At 41.6% G+C, this 19640-nt stretch overlaps 1 protein-coding gene across 1 annotated transcript in view; it reads left to right on the top strand.

The window, feature by feature from the left end:
* The window catches only part of SLC44A3 (solute carrier family 44 member 3), a 110973-nt gene that overhangs the window by 70361 nt on the left and 20972 nt on the right, over positions 1-19640 (top strand). Inside the window, exons 11-12 of the mRNA XM_036767446.1 lie at positions 5615-5771; positions 8899-8985. Coding sequence (XP_036623341.1) covers positions 5615-5771; positions 8899-8985 — 244 coding nt within the window. The remainder of the gene's footprint in view (positions 1-5614; positions 5772-8898; positions 8986-19640) is intronic.

Below are 19640 nucleotides of genomic sequence, written 5' to 3'. Positions count from 1 at the left end.
TTCACTGCCTGTCCCTGACACTTGGGACTTTCTCCCTCCTCATCTCTGCCTCTTAGCTTCCCTGGCTTCCTTCAAGTTTCACTTTCTACCAGAAGTCCTTCCTCATCTTCTTTAATCTTAGTTCCTTCTCTCTGTTGACTATTCCCAATTTATCCTGTATAAAGCTTGTTCGTGGATAGTTTTTTTAATGTTGTCCCTTCCATAGAGGTCCACAAGAGTAAGGACTAGTTGTATCCCCAAGGCTGAGCACAATGCCTGCTACATGGGAGATGGTAGCAGGCATTCATAAATTACTAGTAATTTGACTTGAATAAATATAATATCTATACAACATAAATAGGCAGTGATTTAGGGAGGGGAGACAACACCATGGGGAATCAGGAAACGCTCCTTTGAAGGAGATGCTACTTGGGCTTCACCTTTAAGGGAGTTGGAGATGCCTAGAGATGGAGGTTGAGAAGGGAGGGTATTCCAGAAATAGGACGTGAGGAGAGACTGGTCAGAAACATGAAGCTGGGAGATGGAACACTGTATTTGCAGCTGGAATGGAAGGTGCGTGAGAAGGAAGAAGGTACAGATAACCTGGAAATATGGCCTGGAGCCTGATCATGAAGGGCTTTACATGTCAGACAGAGGAGTTTGTATTCGATCCTCATTATTGAGAAAACAAACAACAGTCTCAAGCATGCTGAGTAGAGCCATAGGGCAAAAGGTTGTCATGCCCTTCCTAGTAGCATTTTTAATATTAACGTGAATATCATTCCCTAAGGAAGAGATGTGAAGGAGTTAGGGATACCTGTGCAAGAGGAAATGGCAAAATGAACCTCAGTGGCTGGGCTCTGGTACCCTAGCAGGATGGCCAGATGGGATGAAGTTGGATCTGCCAGATATAGAGGGTTGAGTCTTGGTTCCATTTGGCTTCCAACAGTCAACATCCAGGGTGTCTCTGCCCCAGAGCAGGTCTCAGAGCTGAGAATGAGAGGGAGGAAGGGCTGAAGGGGGTACGGTGGAAGGACAGCATCTCTGAAGAGTCAGAGGGTGTCTGCTCCTGCTGGTGGAGAGTGGGCCTGGGACCTGCCAGGGATAGAGAGTTAAAGAGAGTCTCAGAGAAGTAAAAGTAATTTGTCCAAAGTCACTTAGATATCTTTAGGAGAACCAGGATTTAAACCCAGTCTTCTACCTCTAAATTCAGTGTCTCTCCCACTGTACTAAATCCTGCCTCAGGGACAGACATTCATGGTAAGTGGACTTCAGCCATCACTAAGCAGATGGAAAGAGGGCTGAATTATCCATTTGCCTGTGAAGAATTCTTTGGCCAGCTGTAAAGAAATCAGACTTTGCCCTTCTGTGTCCACCAAGCGTGGTTAATATTTTAATTCAATGTTCTTAGTACTTCTCCCCTGGCTTGGATGGGAGGAACTGGTTGGCAGGGACCCTGATGAGGTCTCACTGTCCCAGCATCCTATAATTCAACCATGGAATTTCCCAAACCACCCTGTCCATAACCAGCCTTGTAAAGGGGTTCGGGATGGATTTTGCCCCTCCCTCTGACTCCTGGCAGCTTTGCCTCTGGGTCATAGCATACAAGTGTGGAACTTGTATGATCACACACAAAAATAGTGTTAGAAGGGACATTAAAGTCATGCCCTTTATTGTACTAAAGAGGAGGCTGAGGGGCACTAGTGGCTAGTTGGTAGCAGGTCTAGGATTGGAATCTAGGTCTGAATCCAGGTTCACTGCACCATAGTGTCTTGAATGACAACTAAAATGTTAAGTAGGATGTGCTGTGAGATAGGGAAGCAGGGGCTGGAGATTTACATACTCTAGACTGATAGATGTGCTCTAGTAAATAAAGCCCTGTTATATTATGTTCTTATATATTACATTGTAAATTATTATTATTATTATTTGATCATGGCAGATCCATCCTGTGGGTCAGATCCCAGGTCTCATGTATATAGTGATATGTGAGTACCAATCACTAACTGTTGTATGCCAGGCCTATAATAGAGATGTTATCCTTGATCCCTGGACACAAAGTCAATCAATCAATAACCATTCACTAAGTGCCTTACTGTATGCCGTACACTGTACTAAGCACTGGGCACCAGAATAATAAGGCACTCAGCTGCATGAATGTTGTCTAAATGGGAGAGCAAACTCTTTTCTCTTCTCCCAAGCATTCCCCCCCACCACCAAGGAAAAAAACAGGCAAAAATAAAAGAGAAAATAGGTTAGTTTATTCCTGCAAGATGTTCTCCTCTGGGATTTAGTGAGGGATAGGAGAGCAAGTGGAAGAAGGATTGGGAAAGTGTCCAAATTTCTGATTTCATCTGGAGTGAGGAGAGTGGGAAAAATACTGACTCTGAAGTTATGAGAGGACTTGGGAGGGATGAGGTAGAGGCGGATGGGGACAAGAGAATGGGAAGTGGGGACAGGGCAGGGGATGGGGGTGCTTAGGCAGCCAAAGATCCCACCACACTGGGAATGAGGGAGTAGTGAATGGGAGTTTGGTAACCGTGGGACAGGAATGTGTAGGGCCTTTGGATAAGGGGTCCCATCAGTCAAACAATCCTTGCTCTCAAAGAGATTACATTCTAATGAAGGAGACAGCATATGTGTGTGTGACGCTTATATAGTTACATATCTATTGTATATAATGTACATTGCATATGTTACACATGTTTATATGTGTAATATATGTTGTCTATCGCATGTACTATGTAGACAATATATTTATTGTCTCCTCCATTAAAATGTAAACTGTTTGAGGGCAGGGATTATATATATTGTGTATGTATGTGTGTATGCATAATATGTAATATAACCTATTTTATATGCCTATGAAAGGAAAGAAGGAAGGAAAGAGAAAAAAAGTCAAATATTTTGTCTCCATTAGAATGTAAGTTCTTTGAGGTAGGGACTGTTTTTATTTCTGCCTCCAAATTTTACATATAACATGCGTATGTATATGTAAATGTGTATGCAAATACATACAAAATAGATGGAAGATAGCCTTAGAAGGGAGGGGCACCAGCATCTGGTGTGACCAGGAAAGGCTTCCTTGAGCCAAGTCTTGAGAGAAGCCAGGGATTCTAAGAGGTAGCAGGGAAGAGGGATTATGTTCTAGCCAGAGTAAGCCAGAGCAAAGTGTGGAGATAGGAGGTAGAAGGTCATGTGTGGGGTCCAGAATGGCTTCACCTTCAAGTGAGTAGAAGGGAGTAATATAGAGGAAGACTGGGAAGGTAGAAAGATGGCAGATTAGTTTGCGAATGGATGCCAGTCTGTGCATGGAAACTACTGGATGGAGTTTTCATGCCAAAGCATCCTATACAGATGAAATCACAGATCTTGTCCTCCTTTTTTTAAATTTATTTTTATTATTTAATAATTTTAGTTTTCAACATTGATTTCCACAAGATTTTGAGTTACAAATTTTCTCCCCATTTCTACCTTCCCTGCCTCCTAGGAAGGCATATATAGGTCTTGTCCTCCAAAAAGAAAAAAAAATCCTGGTCTGACTAGATGATTTATATTTGTGATAAAGACACATTTCTTAAAACCCCGGGAGCTTTTTGCCTAGTTTCCTCACACGCCCCCAGAACAAGCCGTGAAGTTAGAATGTCAGTTTTCAGGGGTTTCTCAGCCATCAGCTTACATTGCAGTGTAGAAGGACCCAATAGTGAGTCCATAGGGCTTTACTTGGCAGGAGTGAAAGAACTGTTCACAAAGGCCTCTGTCTTTCCCGTGAACTATGTCTATCGCTCTCGGTGGTGTGGTGTCGGTGGGAACCAGAGTGGTGGAGCTGAATAGAGGGGTGTGGGGCTCGGGGAGGGCAAAGGTTGATACCCATTCCGTTCCTTTTCTTTTTTCTTCCTGCCTGTGACGCTGACCCAGGGACATTCTTGGGAGCTGTGTCATGGCCATTTCTGTAAATGATTCACATGAAAGTGACCTTTAAAGAGAAAACAGCAACAACCACCAGAAAAAAAAAAAACCACCACTTACTTTCAGGAGTCTCCTATCCTGGGGCTATTTGGAAGGGCCTGCATCTGAGATTGTGGTTGTTTGGGTTGCTGTAGGCCAACCGAAAAGCATTTCATTCGCAGAGGGTTATTGTTTGGCTGCTGAAATCCAATCGCCAAAATCCTACACAACCTTGTTTGCTCTGGTTTCATTCCCATGTGCAAAATCAGTCCTTTGAGGTCGTTGATGAGGTATCCTGATAAACTTCTGAAGCAGGAATGAGGTTAAGTTCAGTGACAGGAGTTCAGGAGCAAAAAAGAAAGAAAGAAAGAAACTGGGGGGATTTGCTTACCTCAACTCTTCGAGCTTTTTCTCTTCTTATTCTCCATTGAATACAACCAAAAGAGCTTTAGGTTTTTTGTTTTTGTCCTGGCCTGTGATTTCATTGGTTTAGGGAACTCCTACCAGTGAAGAAGGGTAACCGGTATTCATCTTATACGTCTTCTAGGGCACTGAAAGTTTAATTAATTTGCCCAGAGTCAGTTAGGTGGCTTAGTGGATTAGCACTGGGCCTGGAGTCAGGAAGACCTGAGTTCAGATTTGCCCTTGCATGCTTTCTAGCTGTGTGACCTGGGGCACGTCATTTAACCTCTATTTGAGGGACTTTCTCAGCTCTAAAATGGGGATAATGATAGCATTCACCTTGCAAGAATATTGTGAGGATCAAAGGAAATAATATTTATAAAGGGTCTGGCACCTAGTAGGTACTATATAAATGCTTATTTCCTTCTCTTCCCTTACCTTTCCTCCTTTTACACATAGTCACACGCAGCTGGTATGTCTAAGAAGCAGGAATTGAATCCAGGTCTTAGGATCGTAAAATTTTAGGTTTACAATCAGATCATCTCTAGTGGTTTTTGACTTAAGACCCCTGAACTTTTTTTTATATATTTTGATACCTATTTTAGCAGAGTCAGTTTCCTTTGGAATCCCATATATTTAGGGTTTTTTCCCCTTTTTTTGAAGGGGGGAAGGCAGGGCAATTGGGGTTAAGTGACTTGCCCAAGGTCACACAGCTAGTAAGTGTGTCAAGTGTCTGAGGTCACATTTGAACTCAGGTCCTACTGACTGCAGGGCCTGTGCCACCTACCCCCCCCCCATATATTTAGTTTTATGCATCTAATAAGAACATTGTTGTGAGAGGGGTCCTCCATGCCACCAAAAAAAAAGAAGGCTAAAAACCCCTGGTCTAGTCCAACCCTTTTGATGTGCAACTTACAGTGAAGGAAACAGAGAGCCAGAGAGCCTAAGTGACTTGCCCAAAGTCACACTGACAGTGAGTATCAGAGCCGAGATGCAAATCCACGTCTTTTGAACCTTCCATTGTACCACACTGCTGGACCCCAAAGCTAGCTCCGGAACCAATTTCCTACATGGCATGTCCCCACAAGAGCAATTAGTAAGAAATTCGGTGAGCCCAGATAATTGCTTAAATTCAGTGAACAACAAAGTGCCTGATGGCTCTTACTTCTCTACTTCATAAGGCTGAAACTTGGAGTCCACTTACTGATCTAAAACACAGAGATGGCGTGGGGTAGCTGGGTCATTGCCTTTTTGAATGCTTTCTTTTTTTCTCTTCCCCTCATAGAAATAAAAGTGACCCTCCTCGGCACCCCATCCTTTCATCATTGGTCACTCTTTTTAACTATCATCAAGGAACGGTTGTAAAAGGGTCCTTTCTAATCACCATGGCGAGGATTCCGAGAACTGTTTTCACATACCTCTCTAACACCCTGAAAGAAAAGGTAAGTGAATTATACCATCCCCCCCCCCAAGCCCTGCCTGCCGCCCTGGCCTGCTGCCAGGGGTCAGGTTGCAGGAAAGTAACCAGCTGGAAAACTACAGCTGGCTGAGGGCGAGGAATCCAATTTGGGCCAGTGTCCATTCAGTGGGCTCCGATATTCTTTCAATCATTTGTTCTCACTGTGCAAGTCTTTCTCCTTCTACTTTTTGTTTGTGAATTTGGTTGGTTGGGCTTCCTCCAAACATGGGGGGGGGGGTGGAAGAGAGAGAGAGAGAGAGAGAGAGAGAGAGAGAGAGAGAGAGAGAAAAGAGAGAGAGACCTGGAAATGGTTTGTGTGCCTCATCCATTTAGCAGGGTTTCTTTTTCATTTAAATGTTTGCTAGAGGGGGGAAAACAGAAGAATAAATTTGATAAAATTTGAAGTCTGCCAGGGCATTTGTCTTATGGTCATTTTCAAAAATAGATAAATGAAGCACTAGGTAGAAAGCTTTACTTCTGGTTTTTATGAGAGAATATACCCGACCTTCTCCATTTCGCACAGGATGTCATGGGAAGTTGCTGGTGTGTATAACAGGAATAGGCAAGCTGACCCAAATCCCTGCTCCAAACCTAAGCAAAGGACAGAAAACTATAGGGTTTTTGTTTGTGTTGCTCCCCCATCCTCCCGAAACCTCCCGCCCCATCCCGCTGGTTTTTATTTCCATGCACATTTGGTTATGAATGCCAACAGAAACCAGAACACCAGGAAAACAGCTGCTCTCATGGTATTTCTGGCCCGCTGGAACAAGGAAAGATTGGAAATCCCCCAAGCCAGCCTGTTCTCACACAATGTTAAGCTCTCTTCATTTGCCAGAGGGTTGGAGAAACATCCGAAATTGCAGCTATTTAAAATCCAAACCTTTTGAGAATATCTATGTACCATTAGTGAAATAGAGAAGAGTCTATATGTGTGGATATCTTTTCAAGTCCTTGGAGTTTTTTTTTTTTGTTGTTGTTGTTGTTCTTTTCTGGAGAGTGAAAATTCTCTAGAAACTGCTTTGTGCTTTCTTAATAATCCATGAAAAAGCCACGAGATGAGTGCAGAAATTGGGAAACATTGATTTGATTTCACACAAAAACTCTTTGGCTTCCAGATCATGAAATGCATGTTAAGTAGTTGTCATTTGAGGTGTGGAGCTGCTGGGTTTGGTTTTATTACTGTCTGAGTCTGGAGGAGCCACACTTTGGTGGTTTTCTTCCCTCTCGAAGAGTCTTTTCCCTGACCTGGACAAAACCTTGAAGATATCTGTCCTCCTCTGAATTTCAGGATTCTGCTTTTTCAGAAATGGCCCCTAACTCCTCCCATCCCAAGAGACCTGGAGAAAGGGACTCCTTGGGGAGAAATTAGTTTTCATATAAATCAAGCAGGAGGTTTAGCTGACCCAGAGGGCAAATAAATAAATAAATAAAGCCAGTCTCTGAAGGAAAGGCCTTTTATAAATCTTGGGAAGAAATTGGCAGGATAGCTCCAGGTCTCAAGCATGGAATCATAAAGTCTGCTTTATCATCACTAAGATTCCATGGCATCATGAAGCCCAAATTCTTTTTGATTACATTATACTTCTAAGGACCCTTAAAAAGAGGCAGCCTGACCAGCCTGTAAGGTCCTTTGGGTTAGGAACATTTGTCTTTGTATCCCCAAGTCCTTAATGTTCATTGATTGATTGATGGCAGAGGGGACAGAGCGCTGACCTTCATCTCACAAGGCTTGAGTCTAGATCCCAGCTTTGTCAGCTGTGTGACACCTTTGTTAACCTCTTTGGGCCTCAGTTTCTTTATCTGCAAAATGGATGACCTCCAAAGGTCCCTTCCAGCTCTAGAGCTATGATCCTTTTCTAACTTTAAAGATAAAAATCTTCCTTCACACTAACTATGTATCATCAAATTTCAGCCAGCCACCATTTGGTTTTGCTACTTTAAATAGGCTAGCTTATGATCAGAGACAGGCCCAGAAGAACTCGGATATAGTTTCATCCAATTGAATTTGCTTTAGGGCCAAAAAGCCCTACCAACAACCAAAACTTAAGTCCATATAAGGCTGGGGTCCCGCCGATGTAAGATTTCAGAGTTATTTGTGGAAATTCCTTAACTGATTATTAACTCTGGATGTGGGTACTTCATATTAGACTCCTCCTTCCCCCCTCCCCAATAGTCTCAGTATTGAGACATGTGAGGAATTCAGATTGTCTTTAGAAAGCATAATTTTTTTTCTTGGACTTTAACCCCCAAACTGAAATTTTTGTTTCTAATAAAATGAAACTTAAACTAGTTCTCTTTTTTTTTCATATGTATGTATAGAGCCGGGGGATGGGGAGTGGGAGATTGGGGGGGAGAGAGGAGATAAGCATGGCATGGTAGATGGAACCCAAAATGAGCTGGATTCATGGCCTGCCTCTAATATACACTAACTGTGTGACCATGGATAAGTCACCTACCCATACGGGACCTCAGTTTCCTATTCTGCAAAATTAGAGGGAGTCAAGCTATATAGAGTGTGTCCCAACTCTAAAACTGTAAGTTGCAGACAAATTGTGGATCAGCAATAGTAGAGTTTCCACACTGGGTGTTCCCTACCTGATCAAATTGCTGATTCCAATCCAAAAAGGGTATAGATCAAAGCTCCATATTATTTTGGTGTTCTCACCAGAATGCTACTTTTTTCCATATGTTAAAGCCTTTTATAAAAATCGTATGCTACTTGAGAGACATTTGGTAGGATCCAAGAAAAGTGATTCAAAAACAAAATCCTAAAAAGTTGTCTATGGCACTTAGATATTGCGTGACTCGCCTAGAGTCTCATAGCTGGTCTATATTGCTGGCAGAATTTGAATCTAGGTCTTCCCAACTCCAAAGCCAACACTCGCTCTTGCGCTCTCTCTCTCTCTCTCTCTCCCCCCCCCCTCCTGTGAGCTGCCTCTTCCTATTTCTTACTAAATAAACACATTTCTTTGTGGTCATGTAAGAATCACTATATTCAAAATTGTGTCCAAGCTAAAACAGAACTGTTTTCCCAATTGCCCCCTTAGGATATTGGGGATAAACTCATGTATCCCCCTCATTTGTTTTTCGACTTTCCTTTTCCCCAATAGGAGGAAAGTACCTGTGCAAAGTACATGCTCAAGTGCTGCTTATGCTGTTTTTGGTGCCTGGACAACTGCCTGAGCCATCTAAACCAGGTATGTTTCACAAACAGAGGCCCTTTATCACACTGAGATGAAGGTTGCAGAATGTAAATTCCTTTAAGGCCAGTTTTGTTTTTGTTTTTCTATCTCCAGAACCAAGCACAGCATCTGGTACTTAGTAGGTGCTTAATATATACTTGTAGGGTTGAGCTTAATTGAATGAAATGGAAGGGAATGGAATTAATAGCTCAGGATTGCCTTCAGCTTCAAAGTACACTGGTCTCTCAGGTTCTGAAAGAAACATATTTCTCTTTTCAGCGAAGAGAACAAAAGGGAATAAATCACTAGTTTAGTGAATATAGTATTTTCAGTGTCTTGTCAGAGAACTATAATTTGCCTTTAAGTGGGGAGGAAATTGCCTCCCTAATTTTGCACATTCCACCAATCTTCTCTCAAGATATAAATAACTTTTTTCCCCTGTAATTTATAAACATTTGCATACTACCATTGTTTAAATTTTGGTTTTTTTTTTAATCCAAAGATACTCAAATTGACGAAAAGCACAGTCTTTTGAGTTGAATTCTCTGTCTCCTCCAGAAGTATGGCCTTCCCATCATTCCCTCCCTTTCTTCAACTTCAATGTCTCTTAATTCACTGACTCTTTTTATGCCATCAAAGATGCCCAGGCTTCCCTAGCCCTTAAAAATTCTTTACTTTCTCCTGCCATCCCCTCAAGCTATCATCCAAACTCCTATGTACAATCATTGCCTCCAGACAGTGCCTCCCACACACTTGAAAAAGAAAAAAGTTTCATTGATGTCCCCTTCCCAATGATTCTACCACCACTTCCACCATAGAACCCTCTTTTTTTTTAACCGAAGAAATAAATGAGCAAAATGAAACAGCACTTTGGCCATGTCAGACCATATATGCCTTATTCTTCATTTGTATAGTCCATGACTTCCCTGCCAAGATGAGGGAGTTAAGTTTCACTGATGCTTTAAACTCTGAACTAAAGATTGGTCATTGTCAGAATGTTGATATCTCTGAGTGTTTTCTTTTACATTAGTGGGAGTCTGTAAGTTATTTTTTAAAAAGTGTGATCATTGTATAAATTGTTTACTTGGTTCTGCTTACTTTATTCTGCATCAGTTCACACAAGTCTTCTCAAGTTTCTCAGAATTCTTTATATTTGTCATTTCATATAGCACACTAATATTTCGTCACATTCCTATACCATAGCTTACTCAGCTGTTACTCAGTATGTGGTCCTTTTCTCTTTGTCTTTGACCTCTTTGGGGCATAATCCCAGAATGGTTTACTGATCCAAAGATGCTGTACTATATAATAATATCTTTATTACAGTTGCAAAAACATATTCCGGAATAGTTGTCCCAACTCACAGCTGTACCATCAGTACGTTAATGTGCCTGTCCCTCCTCCAATCATATCTTTAAACACTTGCTTTAATTTACATTGATATTATTAGAGATTCAGAGCATTCTTTTATATGGTGATTGCTCCTTTGCATTTCTTCTTTTGAAAACTTGCTTATGCATATCTTTTGACTACTTATGTATCCAAATACTCACTGATCAGCCCTTTGCAATCTGGCTTCCAAAGCCACCATTCCACTGAAACTGCACTCTAGGTTACTATTGATTTCTTAACTGCGAAATCCATGGGTCTGCTCTTAGTTTTTGTTTTATTTAATGTCTCCATACCTCTCTCTCTCTCTCTCTCTCTCTCTCTCTCTGTTCCAAAAGTCTTGTTAAACTGCCTTGACTTTTGAGACACCATATATGTAGATGTACATACATTTTTTAAAAATTTACCTGCGTAGATATTTCATCCTCCTCAGTAGATAGTAAGCGTCTTAATGGCAAGGACTGCATTGTTTCTGTCTTTATATTCCCAGCACCTACTGAGTACCTGGTACATTGTAAGTATTTAATAAATGAATGGATAATACAGTAGAAAGAGCAGTGGTTTAGGACCTAGGACACTTAATTTTTTAATCCCACCTGTGCCACTAACTAGCTATGTGGCATTGGGCGATTTATCTCACCTCTATTGGCATCAGTGCTGGTAAGTGCCATTTTTTAATCTGTAAAATATGTAGGGGGAGGGAAGAATTTGGATCAGATCTTCTCATAAGTCCCTTTCTACTCCAACATTTAGTGGCTCTGTAGGTGTTTACTGATCACATATTAGGTATAGGGAAATAAAGTATAGCCTTTGCCCTTAGGGAATTTACAGTCCAGATCAAGTACTATGACAGAACCACATACAACCTTTAAATCACCACATAAGACAGCACATGTCAAATACTGGAATGAATGGTACAGACAAATCCTAGGGTATTTCAGTAAAGGAAAGGAATCAGTGCAAGCTGCAAGCATCAAGGAAAACTTCATAGCAAGGGAGTTGTGAAAGGAAGTCCTTCCAGCTGATCTACAACTTAAGAGTTAAGTCTTTGAGAATTTCCTGAGGCTCAGTGACTTGTTCATGGCAAGGTTTAAACCTAGGTGGTGCAGTGGATAGAGCGCCAGGCCTGAAGTCAGGAAGACTTCAAGAGTTCAAATCCAGCCTCAGGTCTGGCCGTGTGACCATGGGTGAGTCACTTACCCCTGTTTGCCTTGGTTTCCTCATCTGTAAAATGAGCTGGAGGAGGAAATGGAAAACCACTCCAGTATCTTTGCCAAGAAAACTTCAAAATGGGGTCCTGAAGATTTGGACATGACTGAAACGACTGGACAGCAACAACTCTTCCTGACAGAAAAGCACTTTATCCACTCTATGCACTCCCTGACTAATAATAACAACTAATTATTATATAACTCATTAAGGTTTGCAAAAAGCTTTCCATACATAATCACATTTCACCCTCACCACAACCCTGTAAGTGCTGTTATCTCCATTTTTTTCACAGATGAAGAAACTGAGGCAAAAAAAAAATAGAGTCATATAACCAACGAGTGTCTGAGGAGGGATTTGTTGAACTCAGGTCTTCCTGACTCCAAATCCAGCATTCTGTTGCCTATGTTAAGCTTCCTCTTAATCAGTCCCTAATGTATAGATTGGTTGGTTGGTTGGTTTTGTTTTGGGTTTTTTTTTTAACACCTCTGAAAGAAGACATAGCCTCCCCCTTCCTCTGCTATCCAGTGTACCCAAATCCACCTTCTGCAGGTCAGCGGGGCTTCTGGAATGTCCTGCCTGGTCAAATGCATTCCCATTGTACAATCTAAAATCCTAAATCAATTAATCAACAAGCATTTATGAAGTGCCTACTATGTGTTAGAGACTGCTAAGAGCTGGAGATGAAATATAAAAGTGAGATGAATCCTGCCCTCAAGGAGCTTACATTCTGTTGGGGGAAAAAACATGTTCGCAAGTAAATATGGGACATATTTTACACACACACACACACACACCCCTTAATCTATTTTTTAAAAAGTGCTTTGCTACGCAGACTTAGTGGCCAAGTATACAGTTTTTGCCCTAAGTGTCCATATTATCTATTCATCATAAAGAAGGCAAGACAACAATCACTTAGTAAGTGCCTTCTGTGTGCCACGTTCTGTGCTGGGCAAACCTGTCCCTGTCTCCCGGTGTTGATTTTAGTTTATAAAACCTGATACGGAGCCAGCTGGGCTGGTCCTCTTTTGGATGACCGTAATGAAGACACAACGTCATGTATTTTAGTGGTGAGGGGCAGGGGAATAAATGTGACTAGTTTATTTAACCTTTTTTTTTTAATTTTGACAGTATAATTCTAGTGAATGACAAAGTCTGTAGTATTAGGTTCAAGGCAGCATGGTATGACGGCCAGAGTGCTGAAGTTAGGAGAGACCTAGGTTTAAATGGTGCCTCCAACAGCCACCATGTAACCACAAGCAAGTCATATAAGCTTGCTAAGTCTCAGCTGCCTCATGTGTAAAATAGCAATAAAGATATTCCCTAAATCAGGAAGTATCTCCTTCATAAAGCCAATGTAAGGATCAAATGCAAACCTTAAAACATGATATAAATATCAGTCATTTCTAATAATAGTATTATTATTATTTCTAATAATTGCTTCTGATAATAATAGCTGACTTTTTAGGACACTAGATTTCAAGCTGGAAAGGACCGTGGAGGCTGAGTCCAACCCTGTAATTTTACAGATGCAGCAGAGAGGTTGGGACTTGCCCAGGGTCACGCAGGTAGTATCCGAGGTGAGATTTGAACCCAGGCCTTCCTGATTCTAACTTCAGTGCTCTCTCTACCACCATTTCTAGTACTTTATTCTGACCAGAGCATTGTAAGATTGTTTCTACTGCTGTTATTGTGGGCTTGGACCTGTGAGAGATAATGTGGTATAGCAGACAAAGACCTGACCTCCGAGTCAGAAAGACCTGGGTGCAAGTCCTGTCTCTGACACGTCCTGTCTGTGTGACCCTGGGTAAGTCTCTTAACCTCTCTGAGCCCAAGACAACTCTCTAAGACTATAAAGGAGCAAAAAACAATTGTTGATCTACGTTTGTAAAGGGAGTTTCTGTACCTGGAAACACAGGTTATTGTTATTATCATATTAATAATAGGGAAGTATCTATATCCTAGAGAAGTGTCTTCTTCATAAAGTTGATGTAAGAATCAAGTGCTACCTTATTTTAAGATGTGTATCATGGATGTATATATATATACACATATGCATATTGTATACGCGTGTACATATTCACACACATGTGTGTATGTCTGTGTTGTGGATAATTATATATAAATGTCATTAATAAGCACAACAATCGTAGCAAAATCTTGCATTGCCCTGGCCTGGGGCATCCAGAAGAGGTTGGCAGAGATGAGGGTGCATTCTGTATCTTGCTACTAAGATTATTTGTAAGTTATATTGGAGATTTGGGGTTTCTTTTTCCTTTACACCATAGTCGCTTCCCGATACCATCCACCTTGAACAAAAAACTCTCTTAACAAAGAAATACAGATAAGCAAAACAAAATGATATTATGATCATATCTGGCATTGCGTATCTTATTCTATACCTCTAGTTCACTACCTCTCCACTGAGAAGAAAGCCGTCTTTCATCTTCAGGTCTCAGAAATCAAGATTGGTCATTGCATGGTTCTGAGTTCTAATGGTTTTTAATGTGATTTTTCCTTTACATCCTCAAGGTAGTTGTGTGTGTTGTAGAGCAAATAATGACATCTGGGCTGCTAATAAAATTACAGCCAACGATGGTTTCGAGACCATTATTCGGTGACACATTTCTGCCTTTGGCTGTGATGTGGGATTGCTGTGGAGCCCAATGGCCAGAGACAGAACAAGATGAATCAGATATACTTGGTGCAAACAGCAGAGTTTGCCTAGTCCTCTAGGGTTCTATCAGCTCTAAGGTCCTAAATAAATACAAGATCGTTATCTCTCTCCACCCCTGATTCTACCGACTTTCAAAATATATTAGTCAGCAGGGTCCCAAACAGTCCATTGGAACCATCTCAGCCCTTGTCTGATGAGATAAAAAACTTGGTGGTAGCTAAGAAGTATTTAACTACACATATCCAACGCCCCCACCTTCCTCTCTGCCCCATACTTTTTTCTGGCTTCCAAAGCACATAATGTCTGCTTCTGTCTCAAGAGCCTTTGTGGCAGAGACTTCACTTTTTAATATTTCAAAGCCTTCTTTTCTTCTGCCTTCCTCTGTTAGTCCGATTTCAATGAACCTTTTTTTTCACCCGTCCATCAGTGGGGCAAGGGCACTTCTTCACTTTTCCATTTGGAGTTTTGGTTCATCCTCAGCCAACTGGCAGGTCTTCAGTTAGCCTCTTCCGTGGGGCAGCACGTGCATTCAGGGAGAAAGTAACGAATGATGTGGGGTTTCTTTATCCAGATGCCCAATGTGATTTAAAAGCCTTAAAGAGGCCTGGTCCTTCTGGAGCAGACATTGCCAGAATCAGGATGCTTCGCTAGAGACCAAGCTAGCCAAACAAAGCTATTCTTTTTAAAGTTTGCATGTAATTAAAGCAGTCATTCTGAATTCAAGTTACCCTCTTATCCATGTCTATTCTGGGGGCTGGCAGCTAATCTTGTGACGATGGATGTGCTGTGTGCGTGTATGCATATCATGCAAAAATATACATTTGTGTATATATGATCGTATGCAAGAAAAATTCTCTTGAGGCCAACAGTAATCCTCACAGTGCAGCTGTTTCTGGGCAAATAGCACTTATCCCTAGTTTAAATAGAAAGGAATTGAGGCATCCAGTAAGCATACCATTTGCCAGGGACTATGAAATGTCTCAAGAGCAACAAATAGAAGCTGGTTTTGGAAACTCATTCCATTTAGAACTGGAAGGTTATCTATCCCATCCTGAACATTTTTTTTCACGTGAGTAAACTGAGCCTAGAGAAGTAAACAGACCAAATTTACACAGGGAGTAACCAGATCTGGGATTTGAACCCAGGTATTCTGTTTTCACTCTTTCTGTAATGCCACACAGCATTGCTCTTGGATCCTGGGGCATTATGCAGAAGCCATTGAGGCTGGAGAGCATGACCTTCTGTAATCATGGCTTTGAGTTGTCTCTCTGGAACAGAGGCCCTACCAGCCACCACTGCTGAAACGTGACCAGAACTCAAGAATCTAGGACTAGAACCATATTGGACCCTACTATTCCCAGCCCACATCTGTGACAAAGATGGGGTAACAGCCATCGGAAACAGAGCTCTTCCCGACAGTCCCTGGCTTAAAATTTCTCCACCTGGGAAATACAGGAGTAAACCAACATAGAAAGGATAGTAGAAAGGAGTGAGAAGGGTATATACGTGGAATCCCCCTCCTCCCTTACCCTAGGCACTGCTTTTTGTTTTGTTCAGTCATTTCAGTTGTGTCCAACTCTTCATGACCCTGTATCTTGGCAAAGATTCTGGAGTGGTTTGCCCTTTCCTACTCTGGTTCATTTTACATATGAGGAAACAGGCAAACAGGGTTCAGTGACTTGCTCATGGCCACCAGGGGCACTAACTTAGGCACTAACCTGTGGTCAATGGGTGTCAGCCTATCAGACATAATTATCTGACTTCTTCTAAATGAATTATTCATGAAAGTTCAGTTTGATCTTTCTTCTCAATTTAATTTAACCAGCAACCACTCAGTGCCTCCTATATGCCAGGCATTGAGAATACAAAGACAGAAAAGCAATGCCTGCCCTCAAGAAACCTATCCTCTTTTAGGGAAGAAAACAACGTATACATAGAATGTTAAATACAAACTATGTATGATTTTGGAGGGGGAAAAGGGACATGAGCAGCTGGAGGAATCAGGACAGGCTTCTTGTAGAAGATGATGCTTTTCGAACTTGGAAGGAAGCTAGGAATTCTGTAAGGGACAGAGTCTATTCTAGACCTGGAGGATGGCCTGTGCAGAAGTCTGCAGGCAGGAGATGGGATGGTGAGTACAAGGAGCCGCAACAAGGCCACTCTGGTTGGAACAAAGGAGAATAATGAGCCGCAAGCAAGCCTGGAAAGGTGGACTGGAGCCAGACTGAAAGGGGCTTTAAAAAGTCAAATACGGGAGTTAGCATTTTACAGTAGTAGGGGGGAAAAAGCCTTCTTTTTGCTTCATCTAAATAGATGAGCAAATTGAAGCTAATGAGGTTGTGATTTATCAACCAACCAACGTGTATTGAGTGCCTACTGTGTGCCAAGCATTGTGCTGGGAATACAAAGACAAAAAAATGAAATGGCCCCTGCCCTTAGGGAACTTATATTTTAATGGGGCTGACAACCTGTGCATGAGTTCAGATCTAGACTCTTGCTAGTTCCTGTCCCCTAGTAAGTCACCTCACCTCAGTCGGCCTCGATTTCCTCATCTGTAAAATGAGGGGATTGGTTTTGGTGACATCTAAGATTCCTTCCAGCTCTAAATCTACAATCCCACAAGCCTCCAGGTATATGTGGAATATTTACAGCTTTGAGGGGCGAGGGCAGCAGCTGGTAGAGGAAGGATTTAAACCCAGGTCTCAACTAACTCTAAATCCAATTTTTTTCTGGTATTTTTGGTATACTTTTTTCCAATCTATTTATATTATATATGTATATATGCAAAGAATGTATGTATATATATAATGTATGCATATGTACACAGAATGTATATACACAGAATGTATATATACATATGTACATACACTGTATGCATATATATACACACGTATAGACATACACATGTGTGTTTATGTGTATAAAATGTAAGTGTCTTGTGGGCAAGGGCTGTTTCATCTCAATCTTTGTATCCCCAGCACATAGCACAGCGCCTGGCACTTACAATACTGGCAGTATTTAGTTTTTATAAGTATGTTTGTACAGTGTTCATTATGTAGACAGGAACCTTTGTATGACTTGACTGTTAACAATATTGTGAGTTCCCTAAGAGTGGATACCATGACCTCATGTTGCTACATGCTGAGTAATGTGTGGGTCAAAAGAGCACTGACTCAAGTTAAAAAAAAACAGAGGTGTCTCGGTTTCTCAAGGTAGAAAAAAAACAGAAGCTATATCTGATCAAGTCTCACGAGAATTGGGCATCTCTCACTACCAGGGCAGAGATAGCAGTGACGAGAGGCGAGGGGGAGAAGACAAGTAGGGAGATATATACCCTTGTACAAACAATTCTAAGAAATCCCACCCCAGAGGCTGGACCCCTGTCCCCATTTGCAGAGATGAGTGGCCTCACAATCTAACCAGGAATAAGTTTTTACCCAATACAAGCACAGAAACTACAGAATTACCTTATAGGGAAATTTTAATGCTAAGATGGCAGTTTGTAACTAGGCTAGGGGAGGGGGAGAGGGGAATACCATCTGGTTTCCCCGAAATCATATGATTTACAGGAAAACAAAACTTAGGCCTGATGAGGTTCACATCCCAGCTAAATTTGTACTATCTCTATTTGAATGTTGCGTTGCCTGAGTTATTCATAGGGAAGCTTTCACAATCTTGTATTCCATTCACGGCTGAGGTGACATCTATAAATCTAAAGAAAGAGGGGGAGAAAGACATTCCTAAAGGCTAAATAATCAGATTCCCACAGACTCAAATTTATCCCATTTCCCTTTTCTCTAAATACTGATTCTCAAATATTTTAGATACAAATACATATATATATATATATATACACATACATACATATATATATACATACATGCATATATATATATATATGTGAAGCCTTCATACTTTATTCTCTCACTACCTCACACAGTAATATTTAACAACCAGCTTTCTAGGGAAAAGAAATCTACGCAGGATACACACTTCAAGTTAAATCTGTACTATTAACATTTTCTGCGTCACTTTTTTAAGTCTAGACAATCAACAGAACAATAAATCAAGCGCTGATCTGTAGCATTGGCCGGTTTCTGAGGCATACATGAAATTTACACTGAAAATTTAACCATTGGTTTGGAGTTGGTTCCGGCACATCCCTGCCCTTATGTGTCCTTTGTTGTCCCCTTTAATACCAAAGGCTGTGCCCTGGACACATCCTTGGCCTCCAAATCCAGTGCTCTTACCGTCTCATATAGAACTGGGGAAGGGTTGTAAATGGTAAGATTATTTGATAAAGTTGGTTGAGTTGGGCTGAATGGCTGTAAGCTGCCCCTGATGTTACCGGAGCTGAGAGAGGTTGGGAAATGCACCCTCTGAGGTTTCAGGCGGCATTAAAGGTTTCAGCTGAAAGCTAAAAAAATTCTAGATGGCAGTGTGGTTCAGTAGAGAGAACAATGGAATTAGAGTCCTAGGGCTGACTGCCCAGAAACACACACGTACACATACACACGTGCACATGTGAATTACTCCCCTTTTTCTGGGCCTTTTAGACCCTGTACAGCCAAGTAATACCAAGTAACACCATTTGGGTTGTTTCCTTATCTTAAAAAATAAAGGAGGCTGGACCACTGCATCTCTGAGTTCCCTTTCAGCCATAAATCTATGAACCTAAGACTGTGGCTAGGGCAGCTAGGTGGTACAGTGGACAGAGTGATGAGCCTGGAGTCAGGAGGATCTGAGTTCAAGTTCTGACTCAGACACTTAGTATCTGTGTGACTCTGGGCAAGTTGATTCACCCCATTTGCCTCAGTTTTATCATCTGTTAAATGAGCCAGGAAAGGAAACAGCAAATCACTCCATTGTCTTTGCCAAGAAAACTCCAGACACAATCGAATAACAACAACACAAAAGACCATGGCTTTAGTTGCTAGGTTGCTAGTTGCAGAATGATAGCTCTGAATTTTAATTAGTCATGCATAGAACCCCCACGAATCTCCCCTATACCCTATCTCCTGTCCCATCACCAGAAAGATTCTGACCTTTAACCCTCACGTACAGATACCTGATACACACATTTCCCGTTTGTCCCCATTGCCCAGAAGCAAAGCAAATTCACAGTGCCTCCCGAGAAGGAGGCTGGCAATGTTGCCCATAGCACTGAAACAGTCATCCGCTTCAACTCTGAATATGATTTTGCTGGACTTTCATGACTTTTAGTTTCTAGCAGGCACCCCAACCCCCACAGCCTTGGGACCTTCCCGTCACAACACTTCCTAGTTAGGCTGGAAATGTACTCAGAGAAAGGGCTGCCATCTGTGGGCTCTGAGCTGTGGGAAAACCTTGGGGGAGTTAGTGAAATACAAGGGGAGAGAGGACAAGGCTTTGTACT

The sequence above is a fragment of the Trichosurus vulpecula genome, chromosome 7 (assembly GCF_011100635.1).
Source record: "Trichosurus vulpecula isolate mTriVul1 chromosome 7, mTriVul1.pri, whole genome shotgun sequence".
NCBI classification, from domain to species: Eukaryota; Metazoa; Chordata; class Mammalia; order Diprotodontia; family Phalangeridae; genus Trichosurus; species Trichosurus vulpecula.
This window is presented reverse-complemented; position numbering and strand designations above follow the sequence as displayed.